Source organism: Moschus berezovskii, chromosome 4, assembly GCF_049115385.1.
Source record: "Moschus berezovskii isolate FMDL1 chromosome 4, NW_MosBer_1.0, whole genome shotgun sequence".
Classification (NCBI taxonomy): domain Eukaryota; kingdom Metazoa; phylum Chordata; class Mammalia; order Artiodactyla; family Moschidae; genus Moschus; species Moschus berezovskii.
Window position 1 is genome coordinate 39,375,175 of NC_142463.1, and position 17,802 is coordinate 39,392,976.

Here is a 17,802-nt window from a genome sequence, read left to right on the forward strand (position 1 = left end):
CATGTAACATTAGCCAGGACAGAAGATATGTTAAGCAGCAAAAAAAAAAAACAGTAAATGTGAAAAAAAATTAGAATCACATAAAAGAACAGTTTCTAATCACAATAGAATAAAATTACAAATTAAAAACAAAGACATTTGGAAAATAAATTTATAGAAATTAAACATAGTCTTAGACAACCAATTAAAAAGGAAATTAGAAAACACATTGAGGAGCATGAAAATGAACCATAACATATATAAAAACTTATGGGATGGAAAGTAGTACTCAGAGAAAAATTTAAACACTTAAATTAAAAAAGGAAGAAAGCTCTCAAATCAATAACCTAAGCTTCCACCTTAAAAAATTAGAAAAAGAATAAACTAAACCAAAAGACACTAGAAGAAAAAAAAACTATTAATATTAAGGAGAAAGCAAATGAAATGGAAAATAAGAAAAAGATCAATGAATTCAAAAGTTGCTTCTTTGGTGAAAAAAGAAACAAAACCAACAAATCTTTATATAGACTGACCAAGAAAGAAATAAGATTCAGATTACTAAAATCAGGAATGAGGGGGTAGATATTACAACCAACCTTGCAGAAATAAAAGGGATTATAAGGGGATACTATGAACAACTGTATGCCAACAGATTAGCTAATCTAGATGAAGTGGACAAATTCCCCAAAATACACAGCCCACCAGGACTGAATGATGGAGAAATGGAAAACTGGAACACATTAAAAGCAAGTAAAGAGATTAGATTAATTCAGAAAACTTGTGAAAAAGAAAACTGTAACATCAGAGAGCTTCACTGGTGAATTCTACCAGCATTTAAAGAAGTGACACCAATTCTTCTCAAATTCTATAAAAAAGCAGGGAACACTTCCTAACTCATTCTATGAGACCAGCATTACTCCGATAGCAAAACCAGATGAATACCTTAAAAGAAAACTATAGCCCAATCTCTGCAACAGAGAGAACAAAGTTGGAAGACTTATATTTCCTAATTTAAAATTTATAGTATTTAAAAACTTTTTATTTTGAAACACAGCATGGTGGTGGCATAAGGTCAGATCTGAAGACAAATGGAATAGATTTGAGAGTCCAGAAATAAATTCATATATTTATAGTCAACTTGACAGAGAATGAGATGGCTGGATGGCATCACCGAATCGATGGACATGAGTCTGAGTGACCGGGAGTTGGTGATGGACAGGGAGGCCTGGTGTGCTGTGATTCATGGGGTTGCAAAGAGTCAGACACGACTGAGCGACTGAACTAAACTGAACTGAATCTTCAATAAGAGTTCTAAGGCCATTCAATGGGGGAAATAATAGCTTTTTAACAAACACTGCTAGGACAAATGAACTACATGACCCTAACATCACACCATGTCAAAAATGAACTCTATTATCTATTAGATTTTTAACATATGTGCTAAAAACTATAAAACTCCTAGAAAGAAATGTAGTGGAAGTCTGCATTACCATAGATTGCACAAGTCATCAAAGAAAAAATAAGGTGGACTTCATCAAAATTTTAAACTTTTGTGTATCAAAGGATTCTATCAAGAAAGACAATCCTCAGAACTGATGAAAGTGCGTGCAAATTATATATCTGATAAGGTAACAGTGTTGAGAATATATAAAGAATTCTAACAACTCAACAGTAAAAAGACAACCCAATTAAAAAATGGGCAAAGATTTGAATAGATATTTCTCCAAAGAAAATATACAGATGGCCAATTAGCACATGAAAAGATGTTCAACATTACCAGGGAAATGCAAATTAAAAGCACAATAGGATAGGACTTCACACCCAGCAGGATGGCTAGAATCAAAAAGTCAGATAATAACAAGTGTTGAGGAGGATGTGGATTAATTGGAGCCCTTACATACTGTTAGTGGGGATGTAAAATGCTGTAGAAAAAACTTTAGCAATTTTGCAAAAAGAATCACCATATGACTCAACAATTCCACCCCAGGTATATAAGAAAACTGAAAATATACTCATACAAAATGCTGTACAAGAATGTTACAGACATTATTTGTAATAGTAAAAAAGTAGAAACAGCTCAAAGGTCCTTCAGCTGTATGTGTGTGCTAAGTTGCTTCAGTCATGTCTGACTCTTCGCAACCCTATGGACCAAAGCCTGCCAGGCTCCTCTGTCTATGAGATTCTCCAGGCAGGAGTACTGAAGTGGGTTGCCATGCTCTCCTCCAGGGGATCTTCCTGACCCAGGGATAGAACCTGTGTCTCCTGCGTTGGCAGGGGGTTTCTTCACCACTAGCAGCACTGAAGAAAGGAAACCCATTTTTCAGCTGAGGAATAGATAAATAAAAGGTGATATACCCACACAAAAGAATAAGATTGAGCCATAAAAAGGAATAAAGTACTGCTGCTGCTGCTGCTAAGTCACTTCAGTCGTGTCCGACTCTGTGTGATCCCATAGAGGGAAGCCCACCAGGCTCCCCCGTCCCTGGGATTCTCCAGGCAAGAACACTGGAGTGGGTCGCCATCTCCTTCTCCAATGTGTGAAAGTGAAAGTGAAGTCACTCAGTCATGTCCGACCCTTAGCGACCCCACGGACTGCAGCCTACCAGGCTCCTCCATCCATGGGATTTTCTAGGCAAGAGTACTGCTACATGTGATAAACCTTGGATAAAACTTGAAAATGTTATGCTAAATGAAAGAAGTCAGTCACTAAAGGCCACATATTGTATGATTCCATTTATATAATATGGCCAGAATAGGCAAATCCACAGAAACAGCAAATAAATTAGTAGTTGCCAGGGAACGAGAGGAGGAGGGAATTGAGACTAACTGCTAATAGGTATGGATTTCTTTTTGGGGTGGTGGAAATGTTCTGAAATCAGATAGTGGTGATGGCTGCACAATGTAATGAGTATATAATAAATCACTGGTGTATACTTTTAAATTTTATATAAATTTTATATAATATGAATGTCGATAAAAATGCTAAAATTTAAAAAGAATTGAACTGTCAAAAAGTATATGAGATAATTGGGAGAATTTAAGCAAAGATGTCCACTTAAAGATTAAGGAATTAATGTTAATTTTGAGAGAGATTTTTTTGCAGAGATCATAGCAGAGGTGGGAGTGGGGTATAATACTATTATACCTTTTTTAAAGTCTATCTTTTTGAAATAATTACTGGAGTATTTACGGATGATATGGATGATGGTTGAGATTTGCTTCAAATAATCAAGTACAAGGGATACTGAAGTATGCATGGGAGCATATATGAAACAATATTAGCCTTGTGTTGACAATTACTGAAGCTGTATAGTAGGCAGTACATTCGCTATAATCAAAATTCTCCAAAATCCAAAGGCAAAAAAGGGATCAGTATTTGGTAACTATAGTGAAAAATCGAATCTATAAAATAATCATTAATGAATAAAAAAAAAACATTAGGAGAAAGACTGACGGAGAATTTTACTATGGGTGAATCAGGCTGGTGACACTTGAAACCAAGACCACTTTGTACTTGTGGAGGTGATGCAACAGGAAATACACAGACTACCTATCAGGCATTCTTAGCAAAAATATGAACCAGAATCTAAGCACGCCTCTGGCTTTAATGACGTTTTATATGAAATGTGAAGAAATGTGAACTGTGAAACAGAGAAACGTGAATAGAGAATGTGTTCTTTTCTAAAGAACACAAAAAAACAACAAAATCTAGAATGTGAAATACACTTATGGAAAAAATATTTCAGTTTTTTTCCAAAAGATAAATTATAAGAAAAAGAGTGAGATTTTAAAAGATTTTAAAAGACTTGGTGCAAAAAAAAGACTTATGATACATAAAAACCATTACAATGTGGAAATCTTGTTTGGATCTTGATTTTAATAAGCCAACTATAAAAGGACATTTTAAAACAACCGTAGAAATATGAATATGGACTGGGTGAAAGATATTATTAAGGAGTTACTTCTTATTTTATAAGTTATGACAGTGGCACTATAGTTATGAAAGAAGTCATTATCTGTTAAAAATGCATACTGAAGAATATTCTAATGAAATAACATGTGTGAGATTTGTAAAATTCCAGGGGAAAATATACAGATACACACACACATATAAATATATACATACATATATAGAGACAGATGAAGCAAAATTAGCAAAATGTTAATAATTTTGGAAGATGGGTGATGTTTACATGGTACTTCATTGTATTATTGTCTCTACTTTAGTGTATGTTCAAAAATTTCCATAATAAAAAGGTAAGGAAAAAAGCAGGGGAAAAGGAGGGAAGGAGAGGAGAGAGGAGCACATATGAGCCAGACCAATAAGTAAGCCTACAGAATGTGAGCTGTCATATTTTCTAAAGCCCTGAAATCCAATGTTCTTTCTTATTTCAGGAGTCAGGAAGTTTTGTCTCAGAGAGATGAGATAATGGGAATAATCAGACTTAGGAGTATCCTACTAATGATAATGGAATAATTTCGACTGGGAATGCATGTCCCAATCAGCAAACTTCCCCTAAACCTGCACTGCCATTCCTTCTGGCAGAATGCCTATTAAGTTGGCCTTGGTAGGAAGTATGCTCCTTCCCTTCCCATCTGCAGCATCTGTTCTCCAGTTCCTTCTCTGAGGTAGCCTGAAAGAGATTAGGTCAAGCTGGCTAGGTATATGACCAGGTTACAGCTGTCCCTACAAATTAATCTGAACTGCTGCTGCTGCTGCTGCTAAGTCACTTCAGTCGTGTCCGACTCTGTGTGACCCCATAGACGGAAGCCCACCAGGCTCCCCTGTCCCTGGGATTCTCCAGGCAAGAACACTGGAGTGGGTTGCCATTTCCTTCTCCAATGTGTGAAAGTGAAAAGTGAAAGTGAAGTCGCTCAGTCGTGTCTGACCCTTAGCGACCCCACGGACTGCAGCCTACCAGGCTCCTCCATCCATGGGATTTTCTAGGCAAGAGTACTGGACTGGTAGTTTATTTGTAATGAATAATTTTCAAATTATTTGTAATAAATAATTCAAGTTTGTCTTTGAAAATTCAGCTAAAAACAGTGTTTGAAGGGTAATAAGTTGAGTAACCCCAATACTGTAGGTAATGAGAAATCAAAACTTTTATCACTCCTCACTACCCTCAACAATTTGGGAGAACTAGCATGACTGAGTGACTTCACTTTCACTTTTCACTTTCACGCACTGGAGAAGGCAATGGCAACCCACGCCAGTGTTCTTGCCTGGAGAATCCCAGGGATGGCGGAGCCTGGTGGGCTGCCGTCTATGGGGTCGCACAGAGTCGGACACGACTGAAGTGACCTAGCAGCAGCAGCAGCAAATAGTGAAACTTGTAGTATATACACTATATTTGAAGTGGAGGATCACAGGGGATGAGCCATACCTCTATTTCTCCTATTAGGGGAATCATAAGGAAAATTACTTTTGAAGACTTGCCCTAACATCATGGAGCATTATCTTCATGAAGGTCCATAGCCATATTGGGAACACTGGGATTTGCTAGTTCCAAACATCTCTGGGAGAGGAAACACTAGATGTTTAAGATGAACAGACTACACGTCAACCAACTAGCATTTAAGAGTCTCCTTTCCTTCAACACCACAGATTTGTCTTCTTTCAGCATCATGCTGGTAAGGCAAGATGACCACAAAGTTACTACGAGTTCCTCTGGAGCTTCAAAGGAATTAGGTGCTCTTAGACTTATAGGTAATGTTTTAAATGTCTGATTTTCCTTTGCATGGGCTAAGCCAGCCTCCATGAAATCACTGGCACATAGGTAGATTCTTGGGAACCAGGCTGCTTCAGGGCTAAATTATTACTGGAGTAGATAGATGCATAAATATAGCTAAGGAGAGAAGCCTCGATGTAGCGCCAGAGCAAAACTTGTCAGATCTAAGACAGAGCTGCAAATAAATGATGAGGCAAAAGTACAAAAGCTGAAAATATCAGAAATAATAATAAATATTAGAAATAGGTTAGAAAATAGAAATGTTGAAGGCCCTGGCTAGGATTTAAGTAACCTGCATTTAGCAGTCGGTGGCCATGTGGTACTGTCAACTGGTTTAAAGGTACAGAACTGGGCCAAACATAACAATGTATTTTTCTAATACAGGATATTCACTGTTTCACTGGCTACCTTGATACATCCTAATCTGGAGAAAAACTAGATAGAAAGCTATCTATGACAACTGTATTTTATGAAAAGGATGAATTCCTAAAAGGCCATTCTCTTTCATTCAAATGGTGTTACCACCTCCCAAAGAACAGTTTTGGGGCAGAGAAGAACTGTATTTCATTTCAAGCTGGACTACTCATCTACCAAAATACCATTCTGACCAAAGAAACAGATGCAAAATTACAGTCACAGCTGCATTCTGTACAGAACAAGTTGGATAATGGTGTTTTAAATTGCTAATTACACTGCTAATGATTTTTTTAGTGGCATTGCAGTATTTTGCCACCTTTGTTTAAATTTTTTAGAAAAGCATCTAGGAAGTTTTAAAAAATGGTAAATTGTTAAATATCAGTGAGTCTTCTGAAGAGAAATTCCATATAAAACCCATTTTTTGAAATGGCATTCTCATATGGGATCTCATATAGGAGCCCATTTATTGACTAGCTATTTATTTTAATTTACTTTCTCACCAATTTATTTGCATTTAAGATTACTAAGGCCATAAGTATCCCAGTATTAATGTTTGTATCTAGATCCACTGTTGGTATGAAAAGATAATAAACAGATAGTAAACTAGCATATGTCATGATATGCTGGTATTGGGAATGTGCTACGACAAGATTTATAAAACCTAACAGCAACAGTACAATTTTATTCTTATTGTGACAACCATGGTGAAAGTCATTACAGTGCTAGTATTTTATGTTTAATCATGTCAGCGAGGTGAGGGGGTAGTTACCTTTTTGATATAAAATGTTGTTAATGTTTTATTTCAATTTAGCAGATTATAGAATGTAGATTAAAGCACTGTCACTGTTCTATCTTTATTTATTTGCATTTAAGTTGCAAAGCATTTTTTTCTACTAAATTATTTCATTAAAGTTTCTAAATAATTTGTCGCTTAAATAAAAATCTCAAGCCTGCATGGAATTTCCATATACTACAAATTTTATATGTTGAAAATGGTGTGCCAATAACAATTATGTCACAGGAGTTTCTGATATTTCTTACATTTAGTATAAGAGAAAATTAGCTGTTAAAAAAATAAAAATACAATCTTATTATGCTATTATGCAACTACAAACTCACAAGTAAATACTTACATTTGCTTTCAACAGACCATCCAATTTCAGTGATCGTTTAACACTGCAAAAAAAATATTTAAAGACATCTTAGATTTAATATGCTTCAAGTAGCCAAGTATTTAAGACTAATCTGTATAAACAAAGATTCCATTTTAAGTACTTTCACCAACTAAAGTAGAATACCTATGAAGAAAGCAATTTTCACAATGAGGAAACCGTTTTTTTAATAGCATATATCAAGATAAAATCATAATTAAATAGTTAAATGGATTTTTATATATGAGTTGCATATATATGCACTATCATACAATTCAAACATTAAAGTTATATAATAAAATAATCTTAGTAAAAAATTAATATCTTTGTGTGTGTTAAAATATCACTAATGAAAAATTATAGATAAGAGCAAAATCATTTACATACCTTCAATGGAGATGTTGAAAGCACTTTATTTGGAAAAAATAATACACTAGATATTAAAATAAAGGTATGAGCAAGGTGAAAAAGTTTTACACATTATTCTAGCTTTAAACATGATTCAGTGCGACCAGACTATGACTTAACTGAGGAACAGATGCTCTATGTCTTTATAAGTCCCCAATCCATAAGAAACTACTTTTTTGTCTCCTTCACTATACTGATTCAGGAACATGCCAGGCTCTCTCTGTGCAAAATCTGTTCTGCTAAACTGGATGCCCAGCTGTTGGTGACAAAGCTTAGAAAGGAAAGCTGAATATTTATAATACTTTATTTCGTACAGCTGTCTTCTAAAGAGCAGTCATCAACATTTTATCGAAAGCAGACTAAATGCTCAAAGGAGAAAAAGGTCAATATAAATTAAAACTAGTTTTCTCAGTGACAAATGAAGCATTAAAAGTATCTTCTTAATCTCTGAGAAAAAGAAGTTAAATTACTTAAAATATTAGAGAATCTGAGCATAAAGAAAAAAATTTACTATAGCTTGTATTACAGCAAACAAAACAAAATTTATAGATCCTAGAAAATGACTATTCATAAATAACTGACTACTGAATTTCAAACAAGAGATAGGAGTAAAAATAGAAGAAAGACAATTTATAAAAATTACTAAGCAATAAATGTTAAATACAAATCTAGAATAGTTCATTTAATTTTGCTATTATATCTACATTAGCCTAACACATAACATTGTTTCTTAAGATTAACTAAATTGGTTTAAAGAATTACTCATATCTTTTAGAAGTCCACTTGAAATCAATTTAATGTGAATTCTCAATAAAGCAAGAGAGCAGAAGTATGAACAAATAAAAATGGCACTTAATTCAAAAAAGTACACACATTTAGTTTTGGAATATATATTACTCTATTCAGGTGTGTGAGACGTTTTTGTATTTATAAAATTTCAAAGTGAAAGTGAAAATGAAAGTTGCTCAGTCGTGTCCAACTCTTTGCGATTTCATGGACTATACAGTCCGTGGAATTCTCCAGGCCAGAATACTGGAGTGAGTAGCCTTTCCCTTTTCTAGGGGATCTTCCCAAACCATGGATCAAACCCAGGTTCCTGTCACTGCAGGCAGATTCTTTACCAGCTGAGCCACAAGGGAAGTCCATAAAACTTCAAAAGTAGAAATCAAAAACTAAAAGTACACAGTACAGTTTTAGCCTTTGTTTTTACATGCTGTTAAGATGCAATACGACTTTTCAGAAGTAAACAAACCCCACCCTGACATTAACTGCTCAAAATACTGTGTTGCTTTATGAGTGATGGCTAATTCTTAGAAAATTAAATGCTTGTATTTAAAAGGTTTCTAGTTAGGTCTGAGGTTGATCTAAGAAGCCCAAGGAGATATATGATAGTAAATAAGAAAGTGACCTGAGTTAGACTGTTATCCTCCCCTCTCTTCAGTAAGAATCTAAAAACATGGTTTATTGTGGGTAACGTGGTTTTCAGATAATTCAGGCATCTAATGACCAAAAGCTGGTAATAATTACAAAAATCATAAAGACATTTACCAGACAAGACTAGGAGGGACCTAACAGATTACTTGGTTCATCCAATAGGGATGACTTGGTGTGATTTACCCACTATCACACAATCTCAGGGAAACTCAATTTCACATCCCAATAAATCCTTGTTGAATTGAGGGGGAGGTGCTAAAGAAGAGGTAAAGAAGAGCAAACTACTAGAGGAATTTATGACCATCTATTTTCACCATTATGTTAGAACTGGGCCCAGTGTCAAGATATAAATTACCAAAGTAAGCACCCACTAAATGCTTTTACCTTTTTGAAAAAACAACCAACAGTAGCACAAACATGAGATGATGTTAAATGGATTAGAACTGTGTTAACAGAAAGAGATGGATGAAATGCACAAAGGACAGGCAAAACTTGATTACATATTTATATATACAAATATTTTCCCAAAGTATTTACTCATCTGCTACCGGTATAAATTAGCAATTAAAAGTGATCTATCTCTGGTAGTTCTAGAAAAAGTATCTCTTATGGTTACCACCTTGGCTTTAAAATATGAAAAGTCGTTCAGTCATGTCCAGCTCTTTGTGACCCCATGGACTATACAGGCCACGGAATTCTCCAGGCCAGAATACTGGAGTGGGTAGCCTTTCCCTTCTCCAGGGAATCTTCCCAAGCCAGGGGTTGAACCCAGGTCTCCCACATCGCAGGCAGATTCTTCACCAGCTGAGCCACAAGGGAAGCCAAAGAATACTGGAGTGGGTAGCCTATCCCTTCTCCAGTGGATCTTCCCAATCCAGGAATTGAACCTGGTTTTATCAGGGCTTCCCTGATAGCTCAGTTGGTAAAGAATCTGCCTGCAATGCAGGAGACCCCAGTTTGATTCCTGGGTTGGGAAGATCCCATGGAGAAGGGAAAGGCTACCAACTCCAGTACTCTGGCCTGGAGAATTCCACGGACTGTATAGTCCATGGGGTCGCAAAGAGTCAGACACAACAGAGCGACTTTCACTTTCACTGGTTTTAAAAAAGGGGCATGTCAAAACAGGCAAAGAACTCAAATAGACATTTCTCCAAAAAAGATATACAATGGGTGGAAAACACAAGAAATGATGCTCAACATCAATACCATTCAGTTCAGTTCAGTCCCTCAGTCGTGACCGACCCTTTGCGACCCCATGAATCACAGCACGCCAGGCCTCCCTGTCCATCACCAACTCCCGGAGTTCACTCAAACTCATATCCATCGAGTCGGTGATGCCATCCAGCCATCTCATTCTCTGTCGTCCCCTTCTCCTCCCGCCCCCAATCCTTCCCAGCATCAGTCTTTTCCAGTGAGTCAACTCTTCTCATGAGGTGGCCAACCTGTACTTAAATGCCACAGAACTATACTTTAACTAAGTCATGTCTGACTCTTTTGTGAGCCCATGAACTGTTGCCTGCTAGGCTCCTCTGTCCACAGGAATTCCCAGGCAAGAATACTAGAGTGGGTTGACATTTCCTTCTCGAGTATATTCTCGACCCAGGGATGGAATATGTGTCTCCTGCACTGGCAGGTAGATTCTTTACCACTGAGTCTCCAGGGAAGCCTCACTATATACTAATTACATCCCACCTATTATTTCCTAATTACATCCCTCTTATGGGTAACTCTTTAAATTCTACAGATTCTTTTTTCATTTCCATCTTAACCCAAATCTAAACCTATGCCCACAATTTGAACGTAAGTCCAGCTTTAGGTGTACTAGGTTTAGATTCACTGGGATCAAAATTCTGTTTGCTACCAGCATTACTGCTGGTGAGAATTTAAGAAAGATAAAGATACATAGTTTTATATTAACAGGTAAAGAGAGTAACTGTATAGAATTAGCCATATTACTCTTTAAGACCATTTTCTACTATTTTATTTAGCTTACCACAGGGTAATATCCTGATTAGGGTTCTCTAACTCATCAGAGGGCTTCCCAGGTAGCTCGGTAGTAAAGAATCCGCCTTCCAATGCAGGAGACACAGTTTGGATCCCTGATCCAGAAGGAGACAGTAATTCACTCCAGTATTCTTGCCTGGAAAATCTCATGAACAGAGGAGCCTGGTAGGCTACAGTCCATGAGGTCACAAAGAATCAGACATGACTTGGCAAATGAATAACAATAACAATTCACCAGAACAGAACAAGTGCATGAATTTTAGTATACAGCATTACTAATAGCAGTTACAATATTAAAAAAAAAAGTTGTTCTAGAAAAAAATATAAACTATCATTTGATTTTTAATTAAGAACCAGGAATGATATTTCAAAGATTCATGAAGCTACATGACTTAAGGTTCCCTTACAGGACTTTCTCTTTTTTAACATTAAACAAATATATTGCTTAATGGATTATTATAAGGCAACCACACTTGTAACCATCACCCAGGATGAACAAATAGAAGTTTGCCATCTGTTTATGGCCATACTACCCTGAATGCACCCAATCTCATCTGACCTCAGAAGCTAATCAGGGTCTGACCTGGTTAGAACTTGGATGGGAGATGTGTGTCATCTAACTCCCCAAGCCTTTCTTTGGTCCCATTCTGTTCAGCCTTTTTTCTCCCTCATAAGTAACCACAATTGTGACTAACAGTAATCCATCATCCCTTACAGGACTTTTAAAACATTGAATTAAATATGATTTGAGTAGCAGAGCTGAGGCTAAGAGTGTGTATGTGTGGGGAGGAGATAAAATTAGTAAGGCAGATAAGACTCAGGGAGCCTTGATGTTATGCCAAATTCTTCCTCTAAGGTTGGGCAAATCACATAACCTCACTAAGCTTCATAAAGTTGATAATAATACTGGCCTGTAAATCAGTAAGACATTTCTGATGGATATAAAAATATCATCTAGTATACAGTGCTTCCATTTACTCCTCTTTACAATGGAGATATTATTGCCAGCTACAACTACATGAAGAGTGTTTAGAGGATTATGGAATATGCTTATGAGACCCTTAGAAATCCTATGATTAAAGGCAATGGCCAAATTCACATCCCATGTGACTCTTAAGACATAAATTAAGAAATCTAAAATGATGTATTTTTCATTCTATTTATGGGAATGAGCAAAGAAGGAATAAGAATCTCCTATCTCTTTTTTGCATTCTCCCTTTCATTCAAGTTTATGCTCTTTTGTGTTCAACATTCACAGAGGTCATATAATAATTCACTACCACAGGATGGGTAAGTGGGACTATCACTCCAATGCACGTAGAAGTATGGTTACCATGTGAAAGTAACTAAATAAATGACTAACCTTGCTATTCTTCACGATAAAACTGGCCCAAACTGTAACCAGTTATTGGGCAACATGTTTATGGTGTCAAAAGCTTCTTTATCAGAACACTGATAGAGAATTGGGCTTTCCCAAATAGCTCATAGGGTAAAGAATCCGCCCGCAATGGAGGAGACACCGGAGACACGAGTTTGATCCCTGCGTTGGCAAAATCTCCTGGAGAAGAAAAATAGCAACCTGCTCCAGTATTCTTTCCTGAAAAATCCCATGGACAGAAGAGCCTGGAGGGCTATAGTCCAGAGGGTCACAAAGAGTCATATATGACCGAGCGACTAAGCACAAAACCATGTCGATTTGTATCTAAGGCAGTCTCTTATGTGGATTTGTATCTTATCAGTTCTGGAAAAATCTAAGCCATAATCTCTCCAAATACTGGTTCTCCTTGATTCTACCTTTCTGGGACTCCCTCTACAAGAAATCTTAGATTTTCTATTCCATTTTTCATATCTCTAAACATCTATTTCTCATCATTGATCTCTATGGTACTTTTTGGGCAATTTCCTCAGGTCAATCTTCTAGTTTACAATTCTTTCTTTAATTGCGTCTAATTTACTGTTTAACCCATCCATTAACATTTTTAAATGTTTATTTCTATTTGTTTATGGCTACACTGGGTCTTCATTGATGCTCACAGACTTTCTCTAGTTGTGGCAAGAGGGCTTCTCATTGCAGTGGCTTCTCTTGTTACAGAGCAAGTTAAAAAACAATTTGATGAGTAGTTTGAGGGGTAACTTAATTTTTATATATTTTAAAGTTAAAAACATTCTAGGTCCATCTGTACCAGGAACCTGCAGTACAGCACAGGGAACTCAGTGTGATGCTCTACAGTGACCCCAGTGGGTGGGATGGAGTGGGGGTAGGTGGGAGGCCCAAGAGGGAGGTGATATATGTATACACTAGATGATTTACTTTGTTGTACAACAGGAACCAACACAATATTGTAAAACAACTATGCATGTGAAAGTCGCTAGTCATGTCTGACTCCTCGTGACGCAGTGCACTGTAGCCTGCCAGGCTCCTCCGTCCATGGGATTTTCCAGGCAGAATATTGAGTGGGCTGCAATTTCCTTCCCCAGGGGATCTTTCCAACCCAGGGATCGAACCTGGGTCTCCCCCACTGCAGGCAGACTAGAAAGAAGGAAATCATCTAATCCAATCAAGTCCATATAATCTAATGCTATAGACCTGAGCACTCAAAAAAAAAAAAACAATCTAGGAATAGCAGTTTTTGTTATCCTTTACCCAGACTTTAATACTTATTACATTTTGTCCCAGTTGCTTTACTATTCTCTATATAAACAAACATAAATATATACATATATAATGCAAAATCTTTTTTATGATCTACTAAAAATGTTAGAGACCCTATATACCTTTATCCAAAAATATTTGTATGTTTTTCTAAGAACAAGAATATTCTCTTACATAATCACAATATAATCACCAACGTCAGGAAATTTCTTTGATTGAAATACAATTAATATCAATAATTGAACAATAATTCAACAATTGAAATACATTAATTTCAGATATACAACAAAATGATTCAATGTATGTATATACTGTGAAATGATCATCATAGTAAGTCTAGTTAAAATCCACCACCACACACATTTATAATTTTTTTCTTCTGATGACAAGTTTGAGGGCTATTCTCTTCAGTTCAGTTAAGTCGCTCAGGTGTGTCCAACTTGGCGACTCCATGGACTGAAGAATGCCAGGCTTCCCTGTCGATCACCAACCCTCGGAGCTTCAATTCAGTTCAGTTCAGTTGTGTCCAACTTTGCGACCCCATGAATCGCAGCACGACAGGCCTCCCTATCTGTCACCAACTCACGGAATTTACTCAAACCAATGTTCATTGATTTGGAGATGCCACCCAACCATCTCAGCCTCTTTCATCCCCTTTTCCTCCTGCCCTCAATCTTTCCCAGCATCAGGGTCTTTTCAAATGAGTTAGCTCTTTGCATCAGGTGGCCAAAACACTGGAGTTTCAGCTTCAACATCAGTTCCTCCAATGAACATTCAGGACTGATCTCCTTTAGGATGGATCTCCTTGCAGTCCAAGGGACTCTCAAGAGTCTTCTCCAACACCACAGTTCAAAAGCATCAATTCTTCGGTGATCAGCTTTCTTTATACTCCAACTCTCACATCCATACATAACTACTTGAAAAACCACAGGCTTGACTAGACAGACCTTTGCTGGCAAAGTAATGTCTCTGCTTTTTAATATGTTGTCTAGGTTGCTCATAACTTTCCTTCCAAGGAGTAAGTGTCTTTTAATTTCTTGGCTGCAGTCACCATCTGCAGTGATTTTGGAGCCCCCCAAAATAAAGTCTGTCGCTATTTCCCCATCTATTTGTCGTGAAGTGATGGGATCGGATGCCATGATCTTAGTTTTCTGAATGTTGAGCTTTAAGCCAACTTTTTCACTCTCACTCTCCTCTTTCACTTTAATCAACAGACTCTTTAGTTCTTCACTTTCTGCCATAAGGGTGGTGTTATCTGCATATCTGAGTTTATTGATATTTCTCCTGGCAATATTGATTCCAGCTGTGCTTCATCCAGACCAGCATTTCTTATGATGTACTCTGCATATAAGTTAAATAAGCAGGGTGACAAGATACAGCCTTGATGTATTCTTTTTCCTATTTGGAACCAATCTGTTGTTTCATGTCCAGTTCTAACTGCTGCTTCCTGACCTGCATACAGATTTCTCAAGAGGCAGGTTAGGTGGTCTGGTATTCCCATCTCTTTCAGAATTTTCCACAGTTTACTGTGATCCACACAGTCAAAGGCTTAACTTTTTCACTCTCCTCTTTCACTTTCATCAAGAGGTTCTTTAGTTCTTCATTTTCTGCCATAAGGATGGTGTCACCTGCATATCTGAGGTTACTGATATTTCCCCCGGCAATCTTGATTCCAGCTGGTGCTTCCTCCAGCCTGGCACTTGTCATGATGTACTCTGCATGTAAGTTAAATAAGCAGGGTGACAATATGCAGCCTTGATATACTCCTTTCCCAATTTGGAACCAGTCTGTTGTTCCATAACCGTTTCTAACTGTTGCTTCCTGACCTGCATATAGATTTCTCAAGAGGCAGGTCAGGTGGTCTGGTATTCCCATCTCTTGAAGAATTTTCCACAGTCTGCTGTGATCCACACAGTCAAAGGCTTTGGCATAGTCAATAAAGCAGATGTTTTTCTGGAACTCTCCTGCTTTTTTGGTGATCCAATGGATGCTAGCAATTTTATCTCCAGCTCCTCTGCCTTTTCTAAATTCAGCTTGAACATTTGGAAATTCTTGGCTCATGTACTTTTGAAGCCTGGCTTAGAGAATTTTGAGCATTACTCTGCTAGCATGTGAGATAACTGCAACTGTGTGGTAGTTTGAACTTTCTTTTATATTGCCTTTCTTTGGAATTGGAATGAAAACTGATCTTTTCCAGTCCTGCGACCACTGCTGAGTTTTCCAAACTTGCGAGCATGTTGAGTGCAACACTTTAACAGGATTATCTTTTAGGATTTGAAACAGCTCAACTGAAATTCCATTATCTCCACTAGCTTTGTGTGTAGTGATGTTTCCTAAGGCCCAATCGACTTCGCATTCTCAGGCCCACTTGACTAGTCTCTTAGCAACTTTCAAACATACAATACAGTATTATTGACTATAGTAACCACACTGTACATTACATTCCCAGCACTTAATGTAATTCATAACTAGAAGTCTGTACCTTTTGACCACCTTCCTTCAATTCTTCCCTCCCCATCTCCCATCTCTAGTAAACACAAGTCTTACCTCTTTTTCCATGAGTTTGTTCTTTTTAAAGATTCCGAATATAAGTGAGATTATATGGTATTAACCTTTATTTTCCTGACATTTCATTTAGCATAAGGCCTCAAGATGCCATCCATATTGCAAGTGGCAGGATTTTCTTTTTTGTTATGGTTGAATAATATATATATACACATATATAAGACACACACACCAGATTTTCTTTAACCATTCAAACACTGGTGAATACTTGGCTATTGTAAATAATGCTGTAATGAACATGGGAGTACATGTACCTTTCCGAGTTAGTGTATTGATTTACTTCAGATAAACACTCAGAAATGGAGTTGCTGGATCACATAAGGAGTTCTATATTTTGAGGAAACTCCTTATTGCTTTCCATAGTGGCTGCACCAATTTAGATTCCCACTAGCAGTGCCCAGGTTCCCCTTTCTTCACATTCTCACCAGCACTGTTATCTCTTATCTTTTTGATAAGAGCCATTCTAACAGGTGTGACCTTGCTTATTTAACTTACATGCAGAGTACATCATGAGGAACGCTGGGCTGGAAGAAGCACAAGCTGGAATCAAGATTGCTGGGAGAAATAACAATAACCTCAGATATGCAGATGACACTACCCTTATGGTAGAAAGTGAAGAGGAACTAAAATGCCTCTTGATGAAAGTGAAAGAAGAGAATGAAAAGGTTGGCTTGAAGCTCAACATTCAGAAAACAAAGATCATGGCATCTGGTCCCATCACTTCATGGGAAATAGATGGAAAAACAGTGGAAACAGTGTCAGACTTTATTTTTTTGGGCTCCAAAATCACTGCAGATGCTGATTGCAGCCAGGAAATTAAAAGACACTTACTCCTTGGAAGGAAAGTTATGACCAACTTTGATAGTATATTAAAAAGCAGAGACATTACTTTGCCAACCAAGGTCCGTCTAGTCAAGGCTATGGTTTTTCCCGTGGTCATGTATGGATGTGAGAGTTGGACTGTGAAGAAAGCTGATCGCCGAAGAATTGATGCTTTTGAACTGTGGTGTTGGAGAAGACTCTTGAGAGTCCCTTATACTGCAAGGAGATCCAACCAGTCCATTCTAAAGGAGATCAATCCTGGGTGTTCATTGGAAGGACTGATGCTGAAGCTGAAACTCCAATACTTTGGCCACCTCATGTGACGAATTAACTCACTGGAAAAGACTCTGATGCTTGGAAAGGTTGGGGGCGGGAGGAGAAGGGGACGACAGAGAATGAGATGGCTGGATGGCATCACCGACTCTGTGGACATGAGTTTGAGTGAACTCTGGGAGTTGGTGATGGACAGGGAGGCCTGGCGTGCTGTGATTCATGGGGTCGCAGAGAGTCGGACACGACTGAGCGACTGAACTAAACTGAACTGAACAGGTGTGAGGTGATATCTCAATGTGGTTTTGCTTTGCATTTTGATTATTGATGCTGAACACCTTTTCATGTACCTGCTGTCCATCTGTAT

General features: G+C 37.4%; 1 protein-coding gene across 3 annotated transcripts in view; it reads right to left on the reverse strand.

Annotated features, from left to right (window-relative positions):
* The window catches only part of ITGB3BP (integrin subunit beta 3 binding protein), a 91,486-nt gene that overhangs the window by 62,242 nt on the left and 11,442 nt on the right, over positions 1-17,802 (reverse strand). For all 3 annotated transcript variants that reach the window (XM_055401707.2, XM_055401708.2, XM_055401706.2), the window contains exon 2: positions 7,262-7,304. In XM_055401707.2, the coding sequence (XP_055257682.1) occupies positions 7,262-7,304 (43 nt within the window). The remainder of the gene's footprint in view (positions 1-7,261; positions 7,305-17,802) is intronic.